At 45.9% G+C, this 13941-nt stretch overlaps 1 protein-coding gene across 4 annotated transcripts in view; it reads right to left on the bottom strand.

The window, feature by feature from the left end:
* The window catches only part of ERG (ERG, ETS transcription factor), a 322032-nt gene that overhangs the window by 217975 nt on the left and 90116 nt on the right, over window positions 1-13941 (bottom strand). For all 4 annotated transcript variants that reach the window (XM_018052860.1, XM_018052858.1, XM_018052850.1 and 1 more), the window contains exon 3: window positions 11703-11790. In XM_018052860.1, coding sequence (XP_017908349.1) covers window positions 11703-11741 — 39 coding nt within the window. In that variant the 5' untranslated portion in view covers window positions 11742-11790. The remainder of the gene's footprint in view (window positions 1-11702; window positions 11791-13941) is intronic.

The raw sequence follows: 13941 nt of genomic DNA on the forward strand, positions 1-13941 counted from the left end.
ACAAAGGGGAGTGGTTCACCAGAAACGCCATGCTGCTGCACAGTGACGAATCTGGCCTCAAAGGAGGCTGGACTCTCTGTGACCTAAGCTCGGCATGCAATGCACCAGAATATGTGAAGGTGCTCCCAAGACGTGAAGCCACCGTTCAGCAGAAGTATGGCTCCTCTGATTGGCTGCTCAAGGTACATGTCCCCACATCCAGGCGAGGTGTCCACACCACTCCTATAAGTGTGAGACTGGAACTCGGGAGGGAAATCACCCAGAGATGACAGAGTCCCCTGTATGAGGGTGACAACTGAAGTCATGAGACTTTGAGACCAGAAGGGAAAGAAGGTGTAAGAGGCAAAAGAAAGGGTGGAAGTAAACCACAGAAATGATGCTGTGAAAGTGCTGCACTCAATATGCCAGCAAATTTGGAAAACTCAGCAGTGGCCACAGGACTGGAAAAGGTCAGTTTTCATTCCATTTCCAAAGAAAGGCAATGCCAAATAATGTTCAAACTACCGCACAACTGCATTCATCTCACATGCTAGAAAAGTAATACTCAAAATTCTCCAAGCCAGGCTTCAGCAATACGTGAACCGTGAACTTCCAGATGTTCAAGCTGGTTTTAGAAAAGGCAGAGGAACCAGAGATCAAATTGCCAACATCCCCTGGATCATCAAAAAAGCAAGGGAGTTCCAGTAAAAAACATCTATTTCTGATTTATTGACTGTGCCAAAGCACTTTCACTGTGTGGATCACAATAAACTGTGGAAGATTCTAAAAGAGATGGGAATACCAGACGACCTGACCTGCCTCTTGAGAAACCTCTATGCAGGTCAGGAAGCAACAGTTAGAGGACATGGAACAACAGACTGGTTCCAAATAGGAAAAGGAGTACATTGAGGCTGTATATTGTCACCCTGCTTATTTAACTTATACACAGAGTACATCATGAGAAACCGTGGGCTGGGGGAAGCACAAGCTGGAATCAAGATTGCCGGGAGAAATATCAATAACCTCAGATATGCAGATGACAACCACCCTTATGGCAGAAAGTGAAGAGGAACTAAAAAGCCTTTTGATGAAAGTGAAAGAGGAGAGTGAAGAAGTTGGCTTAAAGCTCAACATTCAGGAAACTAAGATCTTGGCATCCGGTCCCATCACTTCATGGCAAATACATGGGGAAACAGTGGCTGACTTTATTTTTGGGGGCTCCAAAATCACTGCAGATGGTGACTGCAGCCATGAAATTAAAAGATGCTTACTCCTTGGAAGGAAAGTTATGACCAATCTAGACAGCATATTCAAAAGCAGAGAAATTACTTTGCCAACAAAGGTCCATCTAGTCAAGGCTATGGTTTTCCCAGTGGTCATGTATGGATGTGAGAGTTGGACTATAAAGAAAGCTTTTTATAGCACTAAAGAATTGATGCTTTTGAACTGTGGTGTTAGAGAAGACTCTTGAGAGTCCCCTGGACTGCAAGGAGATCCAACCGGTCCATTCTGAAGATCAGTCCTGAACATTCATTGGAAGGACTGATGCTAAAGCTGAAACTCCAATACTCTGGCCACCTGATGCGAGTAACTGACTCATTGGAAAAAACCCTGATGCTGGGAAAGATTGAGGGCAGGAGGAGAAGGGGTCAACAGAGGATGAGATGGTTGGATGGCATCAGTGGCTCAGTGGACATGAGTTTGAGTAAATTCCAGGAGTTATTGATAGACAGGGAGGCCTGGCATGCTGCAGTCCATGGAGTCTTAGACACAACTGAGCAACTGAACAGAACTGAAACCTTTATACATGTGACTAGGACATTCAGAGCAGTGGTGCAAAACCATGAAGCCACCAGTGTAAACAGAAAAAGAAGAAAACTCAGCTGCTGTGACAAATGCTTCCCATCATACTAGACTGAAAAATGAGCGTTAGTCTCTCAGCTGTGTTTGACTCTTTGTGACCCCATGACGGTGGCCCACCAGGCTCTTCCATCCATGGGATTCTCCAGGTAAGAATACTAAAGTGGGTTGCCATTCCCTTCTCCAGGGAATCTTCCTGATCTTGACACCGGGTTTCCTGCATTGCAGGCAGATTCTCTACTGTCTGAGCCACTAGCGCAGACCTGGTAAGACTAGGTTAATCATTAATAAATATTCATTATCTAAGCAAGGTCCACAGAAACACCTCAGGTGCTTGTTAAAATGCAGATCTCTAAGTCCAGCCCAAACTTACTGGAGACGGAGCTTTCTCAGAGAGCCCAGGAATCTGCATTTTGATTAGATCTCTGGGCTATCTTCGAGAAACGTAGCATGAACAGTGCACGAATCATTCTCCAGGCAAATGATCTGAATGTCCTCCAACCCCCGTTTATAACGCTGGTAAAGCTGGAGCCCTCCCTGAAAGTCACTGTCATTGAAGCTTAATGAGAAGTTGCCAGTTTGGGGTGAGAGCACGCCATTTAGCCCCCCAGCACTTCCCCTGAGCCCAGCCCCCACCAAGAGATGGAGCTCAGCCCCAAAGAGGAGCAGGAAGTCAGCAGCAAGAGACAAAGTCAGTCCAGCTCCAGCAAACTTCACCCAGAATACGTGCAGGTAAGACGTTGGATGTTAAAGCCTCTACAGTTTTGCCATATCGAATATCTTGATATTTTTAAACAGTGTTACCTTCTGGTTACACAAATCATCTCCATTCATTGTGGGAGGATTCACAGACTTGCTTTTCTCTGTTTCATTAAGTGCCACCATCCCAGAGAAAAATGAAACTGCACAAAAATGACCTCGCAGCGATAAACAGTCAAGAGTCACCAGGTTTGTCGAGGGATGTGCTAAATAACCCCATCGGCATGTGATCAAAGCTCATTTACTGAGGAAAACACAGGCAGCATGTCGAAGGCTTGCATCATCTTCCCAGGACACAGATTCAGGGAGGAAAGCTCTGGACCTCTGTTGAGCATGTCATCGAACAGATAGGCAGTCCACCCTCCTGGGAAGCAAAGTCACTATGAATCAGATTTGCAAAGAAGTGCAAAAGGCTCACGGTTCAGGGGGTCCTCCATGGGTCAGGTAGGAGCTGGGTAGGGCGCTCCCAGCTGGGAGCCCTTGTCTCTCCTCCAGGGTGATGGGACAAGTCACAGAAGGCATCCAGTCTCTAACTCAGATGCAGACCGGGGCACTTTCTGCATCTGCTTCGTGTTACTTTAAAAGCATCCTGCTCATCGGCTGGGTTCTCAGGCCTCCCAGTGACCTTGTGCTTAATGCTGCCTACTTGTTAAATCTCTTTCAGACCCTTCCTTCTATGAAATGCAAACAGGGTTTAAGTTTAGCATCTTTTATGGTCAGAAATATTTAGCATTGCTCCCAGAGAGGCGGCCATGGAGTCATCTGGGAAAGAAGGCAGTCCAGCAGTGGACCTCCTGGCAACTACTGACCCTGTTATCTTTACAGCTATTTCCAGAATATTCCCTCTTTTTCATTCTCCCCTCCTACTATCACTCTGTAAGTGTATGCTAATATATTTATAATATTATACATTAATAATATAATAATATACAACTGCTTTAGTTTTTAATAATAATATACTGTGATACCATTGGCAACAGTTAATATATTAATGTATATTACATTAATAACACATTAATAACATTAATTATATGTGTGTGCTCAGACGCTCAATTGTGTCCAACTCTTTCCAACCCCGTGGACTGTAGCCCACCAGGTTCCTCTGTCCACGGGATTTCGCAGGCAAGAATACTGGAGTGGGTTGCCATTTCCTTCTCCAGTGGATCTTCCCAACCCAGGGATCAAACCCACGTCTTTTGTATCTTCTGCGTTACAGGCAGATTCTTTATCACTGTGCCACCTGGGTAATAAAGTGTTAATAATATATTATCAAGCTTATCAGTAATATATATAAACAATATAAAAACATATTATATAATTACTATAAAACTCAACAATATATAATATACTGCATTATATATTAATAATACATTATATAATTAAGGATATTAATGATATTACAATATATTGATAATAATGTATGATGTTATAAAAGTGAAAATAGATCAGTCGTGTCTGACTCTTTGCCACCCCATGGACTATACAGTCCTTGGAATTCTCCAGGCCAGAATACTGGAGTGGGTAGCCTTTCCCTTCTCCAGGGGAATCTTCCCAACCCAGGGACTGAACCCAGGTCTCCCACATTGCTGGCAGATTCTTTACCAGCTGGGCTACAAGGGAAGCCCATGTGATGTTATAATACGTGTTTAATGGGAGCCAAGCACTCTTTTGAGTGCTTGAAAAGCATTAACATTACCTAATTTAATCCTCATGATCCTATGAGGTAGGTACACTATCTATCCCCAAGCTACAACTGCAGCAACGGATAAGAAGTACTGTCTATTGTTCAGTCGCTAAGTTGTGTCTGACTCTTTGCAACCCCATTTACTGTAGCACACCAGGCTTCCCTGTCCTTCACCATCTCCCAGAGCTTGCTCAAACTCACGTCCATCAAGTCGGTGATGCCATCCAGCCATCTCATCCTCTGTCATCCCCTTCTCCTCTCGTCTTCAGTCTTTCCCAGCATCAGGGTCTTTTCAAATAAGTCAGCTCTTCCCATCAGGTGGCCAAAATATTGGAGCTTCAGCTTCAGCATCAGTCCTTCCAATGAACACTCAGGACTGATTTCCTTTAGGATGGACTGGTTGGATCTCCTTGCTGTCCAAGGGACTCTCAAGAGTCTTCTCCAACACCACAATTCAAAAGCATCCATTCTTCAGCACGCAACCTTCTTTAGGATAAGTGATAGTGCCAGGCTTCAAACCTAGACCATCTGGCCCCAACCCACTTCTAAAAAATGGGCCAAATATATATAAACGTTAAAGGGGAAAAGAACAGGAAAGGGGGAAAAATCATAATTAGAAACAAATCCTGAGAAAGTCGATTTTTCAATCCTTCTCCACATGTGGAAGCAACTAGAAAGCAGAGCAGAGAAACTGTTTACCCTGTGGTCAACTGTCTGCGACTGATCCTCACACGAAACCCTGGGAGCAGGAGCTGGAGGTCGCTGGCCATGAACCCCAGGCCTGAGCGCGGTGCACTCCTCTGGACCACAGAGCAGCAACAGGCTCTGGGCATTTCTAGACGAGGCAGCCGGTGGGCCCAACCTGGGAGCCATCAGGTAGGGCACAGTCTGAAGCCCCTGACGCTCCACCTGGACCAGCACAGTGGGACCCCCAGGAATACCGCCAGGCTGTCTGTCCCCAGGCAGAAGCCACACCGGCCCAGCATAGGGCTTGTCTCAGGACCAGCTGGGACGAGTGAGGTGGGGTGGGGAGGTCCAGCCTCTGCCGTGCGCCGTGTCCCAGAACATGTGTTTGGGGAACACGTGTCTTCTGCCCCGGACTGCAGATGCTGTGTCTTTATGTTCTCTTATTCCCACATCCAGGCTTCCCTGGTGGCTCAGACGGTAAAGAATCCACCTGCCATGCAGGAGACCCAGGTGCAACCCCTGGGTCGGGAAGATCCCCTGGAGAAGGGCATGGCAACCCACTCCAGTACCCCTGCGTGGGGAATCCCATGGGCAGAGGAGCCTGGTGGGTTACAGTCATGGGGTCACAAACAGTCAGACATTTCTGAGCCACCAATACCTACCCCACCAACCCATTTCAAGTACATGGAAGGCTTTGATAAAAAATGTTTGAATGGATGGACAAGTGAATCAGAGAGAGATTCCTTGTTGCAAAAGGATGCAATGAAGTCACTCAAAGAGCTAAAGACGGGTGGACTCACTCAACTTGGAAATGGCCAATGGACTGAACAGACACGTAGCTGCCGGGGGCAGGGGGCTGCGGCTGAAGGAGGTGTGCATTGGGAGTCTGGGGTTAGCAGACGAAACTGTTACACAGAGAATGGGTAAGCTAAGCAGCCCCGCTGTATAGCACAAGGGCCTCCATTCAAGGACCAGTGATACACAATCCTGGAAAAGAAGCCAGAAAAGGATTTGTATGTCTGTGTATGACTGAATCACACTGTCATATAGCAGACATTAACACAGCCCTGCCAATCAACTACCGTCTGATTTAAAAACAAAAGAACACAGCAAAGAGCCTGGAGAGCCCCGCGCCCAGGTTCAGGGCAGGCACAGCCCGTCACCACGGTCCCCTGCCCAGATGTCACGTGACCAGAGCTGGCTCCTGCCTTCCTCAGCAGCTAGACCCGTGACGGACCGAGTGGTCTCTATCTTCCATGGCGATCATCAAGGGTTTACAATTAGAAAGTGTCTTCCCAAATGTGATGCCATCCTGAGCAGCCCACCTCTATCTTCCTGTACTCCTCTTTCAGCATCTTACCTTCTTTCCTGTAAATATCATGCTTACACGACCTCAGAACTGCCCCTGACCCGAGTCCCTCCTCCAAGCCTTCCCCTCCCTGACAAGGCATGATTTTCCGTCCTGAATTATCATAGGCATATTGCGCCTTTGTTCTTCTTTTTGCCACATATGTGTGTGTCTCTGAGCAACATATGTTTTGTAGTTTTTCCTCTTTTTGATCTTTATATGCGGAATCATACTCTGTTCATTCTGCTGTGATTTTTTTTTCACCCAACCTTGATAATCACGCACACAGATACACAGACATAGCTGGATGCTTGTAGTTAATTCTTTGCCGCTGTGTAGTATTCCACCGGGGGCAGACTATAATTTATTTATCCTTTCTCCTGGCGGGCATTTGGGTGGTTCTAGTTGTTTGCTTATGTGTGTTTCCTGGCCACCCGTATATCCCTAGGGTACATACTAGAGCAGACCTGCTGGAGCATGATTAGCTTAAGTAGGCAACACCAAACTAGTAACAAAGTACAGTTGGTATTATACCAGCTGGGCACCCTGTGGAGGGAAGGACTTTCTGTACCACTTTTAAACCTCTATGCCAGTAACTGACATTATATGTATATCATTACTATCATATCCCTTATTCCTCAACCACCTCTCAGAGTAACTAGCCAACTAGTTACTAGCCAACTAGCCAACGTGTCCCATACATGCACTCATTCCCTTGGATGTGGTCATGGTATGTTTCAGGTCCATACACACCCATGAAAAGTACATGATGTTGTTTGGGAAGTACGTGTGCTCCCCTCTATGTAAACAGTACTGTGCCACTGAGCACATCTTGTTTCAGATATTTTCTTCACTCAGTATTTTCTAAGAGGTATCTACGTGGCTCTATGTAAATCAGACATGATGACACTGTGAATTCTTCAATATGGAGATGGTGCCCTCATTTTACGGACCACAGGAGCTCCTGGTGGGGTCTAGGTGCATTACCTGTAATAACAGATCACTAAATCCTCACACTAACCCCCAAAGTAGTGGGGATTTTCTGCTTCAAAAAAGAGGAAACCAAGGCAGACAGATTAAAGAAGTCGTACAACATCACCAAGTTCCCAATGACAGAGTGGGAACTGAATCAGGTCCTCGGAGGCCAGGACCCGCATCATGAACTTTGCCAAGAACGCGCGGCTCAGGGAGTTTCAGGAACCAGCATCGCGAGGTCACACAGCCTGAGATCCACGGGTTGGAACTAAAATTCAGACCCTTCCCCTCTCAGTCCCATCCTCTGGCCAGTTCAAAAATGTACAGTATTCCAAGTGGGTAACTGGTGAATGGCAAAGGAAATGATTACAAAAGGTAGCGATCGGACGTCTCTTTAAAGTCATAAACTTCACTACTCTGCCCATCCTCTACATCCAATGTTAGCAAAAGTAAATACTAAAACAGCTCTTATGAGGAAATGCAATGACATAAATGGGGAACTCCTTTATCAGGATGAGAATTAATCACCAAAATCTTTGCCAAATCCTAGTAAAATAGATTTTCTAGTCTTTTTTCCCTGCTGAGGGTGTAACAGAAAATAGGAAATTCAACTCCACATTCAAGACTTTGTGGCCTGTGCTTAGTCATGCTGGCCCAGCATCTTTGTAAAAATGTTGCCTATAGCCCAAAATATACAGAATAGACAGTTCTCAAGGCTCTAACCTTTAAAGGTACAACACTTTTCCATTTGCCGAGATAAAAAGTTGCAGAGCAGAAAGCAACAGCTGTCTCATTGGAAGTTTATAGGAACATTGTGACAAGACCTACACAGAGAGCTGCAAGAACAAAGGATTCCTGCGCCAAGAAGTTTACAACAATGAGCCTCACCACCTCCCTCCTTTTTTTTTTTTTTTTTAAGTAAAAAAGAGGCCTGAGTTCCTCAGGACACTAGTCTACCATCTTCTCCGTCTGCTGACTTTCTGAATTAAAGCACTATTACTCCAACAACTCACAACTTATCTCTGAATTTATTAGCCTGTCATGCAGCAACCAGTCCGAGTTTGGCTACGGTAACAGGGAAAAGAGTCTGGATCCATCTTTGGTGGTAAAAGGTGCTACCCGTTAGCAGAGCAGCAGAATGGTCACATGACCTAACCAGCTAAGTGCATACTGTTGTGACACCATAATTTTTATCACAAGAAAGTGCTTGAGCCTTCCCTGGTGGTCCAGTGGTTAAGAATCGACCTGCCAATGCAGGGGACACAGGCTCCATCCCTGATCTGCAAAGATCTCACATGCTGAGGGACAGCTAAGCCCAAGCCCACGAGCCACAACCATGAAGTCAGAGCTCTGGGGCCTGTGCTCGGCAACAACAACGAAAACCACGGCAGGGAGAGGCCGCCGCACTGCGATGAAGACTGTGCGATCAGAGAAACCCCGCTCGTGGCGATGAAGACCCAGCACAGACTTAAATAAATAATAAAAAGTACTTGGCTGCTGCTGCTAAGTCGCTTCAGTCGTGTCCGACTCTGTGCAGCCCCATAGACGGCAGCCCACCAGGCTCCGCTGTCCACGGGATTCTCTAGGCAAGAATACTGGAGTGGGTTGCCATCTCCTTCTCCAAAAAAGTACTTGGAAGGGCCGGAAAAGAAAGACAAATAAAATCTGCTTAATAACTTACTATTCTCATCAATGAAGAATAGGCCAAAAATACATTCAAAGTTCGGTTCATTTTCCTTGTAAACCAACTGCCACAACCGTCCCATTATGTAAGTCAAGACTAACATTTCATAATTATTTACCATCCCTCCTTTGTAAAATCATTTCCAGCTCTTTCAATATAGAAAGGATAAGAGTAATTTGCTCTGGCAGGAAAGAACTATAGGAAGCTATGTGGGATACATTTCCTAAATACAAAACGATCATTTCTCTCCTCCAGATCAGCCTATGCAGGGGTACGAAGTATGCATGAAGTCTTTATGGCTGTCTCCCGGCACAACTGCCATGTGAAGTCAGTTCTGCGGAGAATTCAAGTACTTTTCAGATGAGAAAAACATTTCTAGAGCAGTGAGCCAAAAACAAACTCTTCCACTCTCTGCATTAACATATCAAGTGAACCCTGTCATGTGTCATTTATAAGAACTTCCTCTCCAAGAAATAAGAGCTGTGTCCCTTAGTCCAGAACCAGAAACATTTCGGCACAGAAAATTTTACTGAGTAAACTCCCCAAACTGGGTATTTTAAGGAAACAGTAGAAAGCAGTCTTATTTTCCTGACTGTTGTCAAGGACACCAATTCCATATACAGAAAAAAAAAAAAAGGAAGTCCAGGAATAATTATTAAAATTTCAGTAGGCGGAATTTGATAGATTTACAAGAGAAGCAAATGGCTTTAATAGAATTCTCTCTACCTCAGAGCCAACATCGGCTATTACTATCTGCCGCTCTAAATTGCCAGTTCATCTTCAAAGACACAGAAGCAATTTGAGTTGAAATTTGCTTCTAAGAAACTCTCAAGGTTACCATTTCTCAAAATTATCCTTCACTTACATTTAACATTAAGCAATATGAAGATAATAAGATAAATCAGAGCTGAAAACATAGCTTATTTCTGAGATCAAATACGGAATGTTTCTCCTGAACACATTTATAGGGATCGTGTTTCTCAGAGTTGTCTGTTTGGACTGGATAAATTAACTTTAAAAATCGGCAATAATTTCTTGCTGACCTCATCTTTTCCTTCTGGTTGGTTACGAATAAAACGCCAGTCAAAATGAATTTCAGTTGTTGCTGCCCATACTCTGAGCTTCAGAAGATATTTCTCATATCACCTTCCTTCTCCAAGAGCTTCTCTTTGCAACCTGTGGCTTCACGATTAACAGAGACTAAAAGAAAAAAGGTCCCCTCCCCCATCTGCGTGTAGCATGAACACACTCACCAAACACATTCCAGATATTTCTGAAGAAACCTTATCTCAGCCACAAGAGTTTTCCCACTTGTGTTTCTGTAGACATAGCAGCCATACCCCAATAAACCATCACACAGAAATCAAACAATAGTGTCTGCCAGAAGGGCCTCTCCTCTCAGTCCCTGGAAGAAACCTAGCATCCTCCACACCCTTCGGACTCCCCGTTATTTCTCACACTTGCAAGAACACCCACAAAGCTATAAAAAAACTTAAAACTCATTACTTCTAATTCCATTCTCAAAGAAATCAAATGTGTGTGAACGTGAGTTACACATGGTACACAACACTTTCCTAAATATACTGCTTTTAAAATGCATGCGTCTATGCAAACGCATGTGTGTACATGTCACTTTGGAGGGGTGTTTTATGTTTTAGTACCCCCCCCAAACGGTAAAATCATTCAATACCATAAACTTTCTCCTTTATAAGCCATTTTCAATTTTCAATAAATGTTTCAGGTAAAGAGTAAAAATTAGTAAAAAAAAAAAAAAACAAAACCAACTCAACCAGGCCACTTGGGGAAACGAATTTATAAGGGGAAAGTCAAGAACTGGCAAGGCAGTGAGCGAGTTGGGCCAACACAGACAGCTGAACCAACCAGCGCAGGTGCAGACAGCCTGTCTGGCTGATGTAGCTCAAGCCCCAGCATTTTCTGTAACTTTTATTTGGGTCAAGTATATGAAAACCATCACTTCATTTCCTCCCGGTGGCTGCAACCACGTGGACGTGGAGCCCTAAAAGGAATGGGCCGGCTTCTTTGCAGGGACTTGCCTTGGCTCGAGTCTCAGCCCCCCGGTTCTCTCACCTCCAGAGCCCGCGGAAGAGCTGTCAGTGGGCAGAAGAGGGGGGCAGGCGTGGGTGACGAGCTGCTGAAGTGTCGGGGCGCCCCGATAACACGGCGGCTGAGCGCTGGAAACCTGGGCCCCCGCCCCTCCCGTCTCTCCCTAGGTAACCCCGGGAAGCGTCAAAGAGATGGAATTAGAACAGAAGTCAGAGAATTTGGATGTGGTTTTCGATGTTAACTCAGGGGTCAGCTCTCCTTCCCTGCAAAGAACCAGATAGTAAATACTGTCAGCTTTGCAGCCCATATGGTCTCCCAAGATGGAAGGGCTCCACTCTGCCATAACAACGTGGAAGCAGCCCCCGACGGCATGGAAATGAGCGTGGCTAGAGCCCAGGAGAACACTCCTTCTGCACAATGAAATCTAAATTTCCTGTCATTTACATGCACTGTGAAATATTCTTTTGATTTTTTGTTCAACCATTTAAAAATTTGAAAGGCATTTTCTTAGCTCCTGAGCTGTGGAAAAACAGACAGTGGACTGGGTTTGGCCCACAGCTGTGGACTGCTGACCCTGGCACTCACTGAGAGGTGGGCAGAGGTCTGTGAAAATCCAGTCAAGGAGGAAGTCAGGGCAGCTTCGTGGCCAGGATGGAACCTACCTTGATATGAGCTGCTGGGTCTGGGACAGTCTGAATCATGACCTTCAGGAGGCGAGCGCGGCTACCATTCACTCAGCATCCCAGGCAGCTAGGAGACACAAAGAGGTGTCACAAACAGTCCATGAGGACTGAACACAGCACACACACAACACTAAAGAAATCCCAGCCCTGCGTTAAACGTTTGCCTTTATTTAAAAAAATTAAAATTTACTTTGTATTGGAGTATAGCTGATGAGGAAAGACAGGGAAGCCTCGTGTGCTGCGGTCCACGGGGTCGCAAAGAGTCAGACACGACTGAGTGACTGAAGAACAACAGCAACAGCCAATTAACGGGGCTCCCCAGGTGGTAAAGGATCTGCAGACGCAGAAGACGAGTTCGATCCCTGGGTCAGAAAGGTCCCTGGAGGAGGACACGGCTTCCCACTCCAGTATTCTTGCCGGAATATTCCCATAGAGGAGCCTGTCCACAGGCTGGCAAAGAGTCAGACACGACCTAGCACATACAATGATTCACAATGTCGTGACAATTTAGATACGGACAGTGAATGAAGTGACTAGAAACCTGACTTCCCTTATGTTGGGAGTAACATTTAGTTTTAATCCCCAAACCCGTAAGATGTCAAGCTCCCCAAAATCCAAGTCAAATTCAGTTGATACACATCATTTTCCATGAGCAGCATCTATGAGCAATCATTCAAAGGAAGAAATGAGACCCCCAAAATGATATTTACTATTATATTGACAGAACTGGACTCTGACATTTCTACCCAAACTAATATCATCTATACACCTGGACGTGGGCCACGTGATGCAAAGAGTCAACTCACTGGGAAAGACCCTGATGTTGGGAAAGATTGAAGACCGGAGAAGACGGGGGTGATAGAGGATGAGAAGATAGGATGGCATCATTGACTCAAAGACAGGAGTTTAAGCAAGCTCCGGAAGACGGTGAAGGTCAAGGAAGCCTGGCGTGCTGCAGTCCATGGGGTCACAAAGAGTCAGGTGGGACTGAGCAACTGAACACCAACACAGGTCTGTAAGCTTTGTGATTAAGTGCTCAGCCATGGCTGACTCTACGAAACTCTATGGACAGGCTGTAGCCCACGCGATTCTCCAGGCAAGGATACCGGAGTGGGTTTTCATGCTCTCCTCCAGGGGATCTCCCCAACCCAGGGATAGAACCCCTCGTCTCTTGCATCTCCCGCATTGGCAGGCAGATTCGTTACCACTGTGCCACCAGGGAAGCCTGTGGACACCCAGGGAAGTCACTAACTTCTCCAAGATCACATGCTTAATAAGAAACAATGCCAGGATTCAGGTCAGACTGGCCTGACACCAAAACCCAAAAGGATCTTCGGTTTCCCATAATTAACAGGTTTCACCCTGTATTGTGAAGATAATTTAATGTACTGACAATTTAAACCCACATGAATTAAATGTTAAGATACGAATATTCTAGGGATAAAGACATCACCCAGGATACTCTTCTTCAGATTACAAACCAGCCTGCTGCGGTTCTTTTCTGCCCTCCCACACAAGAACCACTCTCCACTTCCCACCCCCCCCTCCCGCCGGCCACACAGCCTGCTGGTGCCCCCCAGAGTTGACCCTTACAGATGACCTCAGCTGGGCACCCTTGCCTTCTGGGCCCAGTCAAATCTGACCAATGGGACACCGTCTGGAGTTCAGGGGGCGGGAGGAGAGAAGGGCAGTGATACTTCTTCCCCACAGCTACCCACCATCCAGTGGAGGGCCCCTCCATTCCTGGCCACAGTCCAGCAAAGCTGATCCCAAGGGGAACCTCTCCCATCCTCAGGACCCTTCCCCAGGGCACCAGGCACCATTGCCCCAGTCAGCCCTGGGCTCTCTGTAGGTCTTAGCCATTGGCTGCTTTCTGGCACTGAAAGCAACTTTTTACAATTTATGTCTTTAGGTGGCATCACTTTTTGTTTAACAGTTACTGTTGTGTGTTTTTTCATAAATCAGGCCTCTGACTCTGAGCAGTAGTAAACTTTGGAATGAAAATAAGCAGCTTGCTGACAGGAAGACAGACAGAAAAGAGGACTTGCAAGTTTCCTTGCAAACACATCACTCCGGGGGGTCTGCTGGGGCTCTCTCAGGAGTACATCTGTAATCCAGGCTTTCTGACCCTCTCGAGGTACAAACACATCGACTTTCAACACAGCTCGGTCTCTCACGGGATGCCTTTATCTTCAGGTCTGCATGCTTGGGGGTGCGT

This window comes from Capra hircus, chromosome 1 (assembly GCF_001704415.2).
Source record: "Capra hircus breed San Clemente chromosome 1, ASM170441v1, whole genome shotgun sequence".
Classification (NCBI taxonomy): domain Eukaryota; kingdom Metazoa; phylum Chordata; class Mammalia; order Artiodactyla; family Bovidae; genus Capra; species Capra hircus.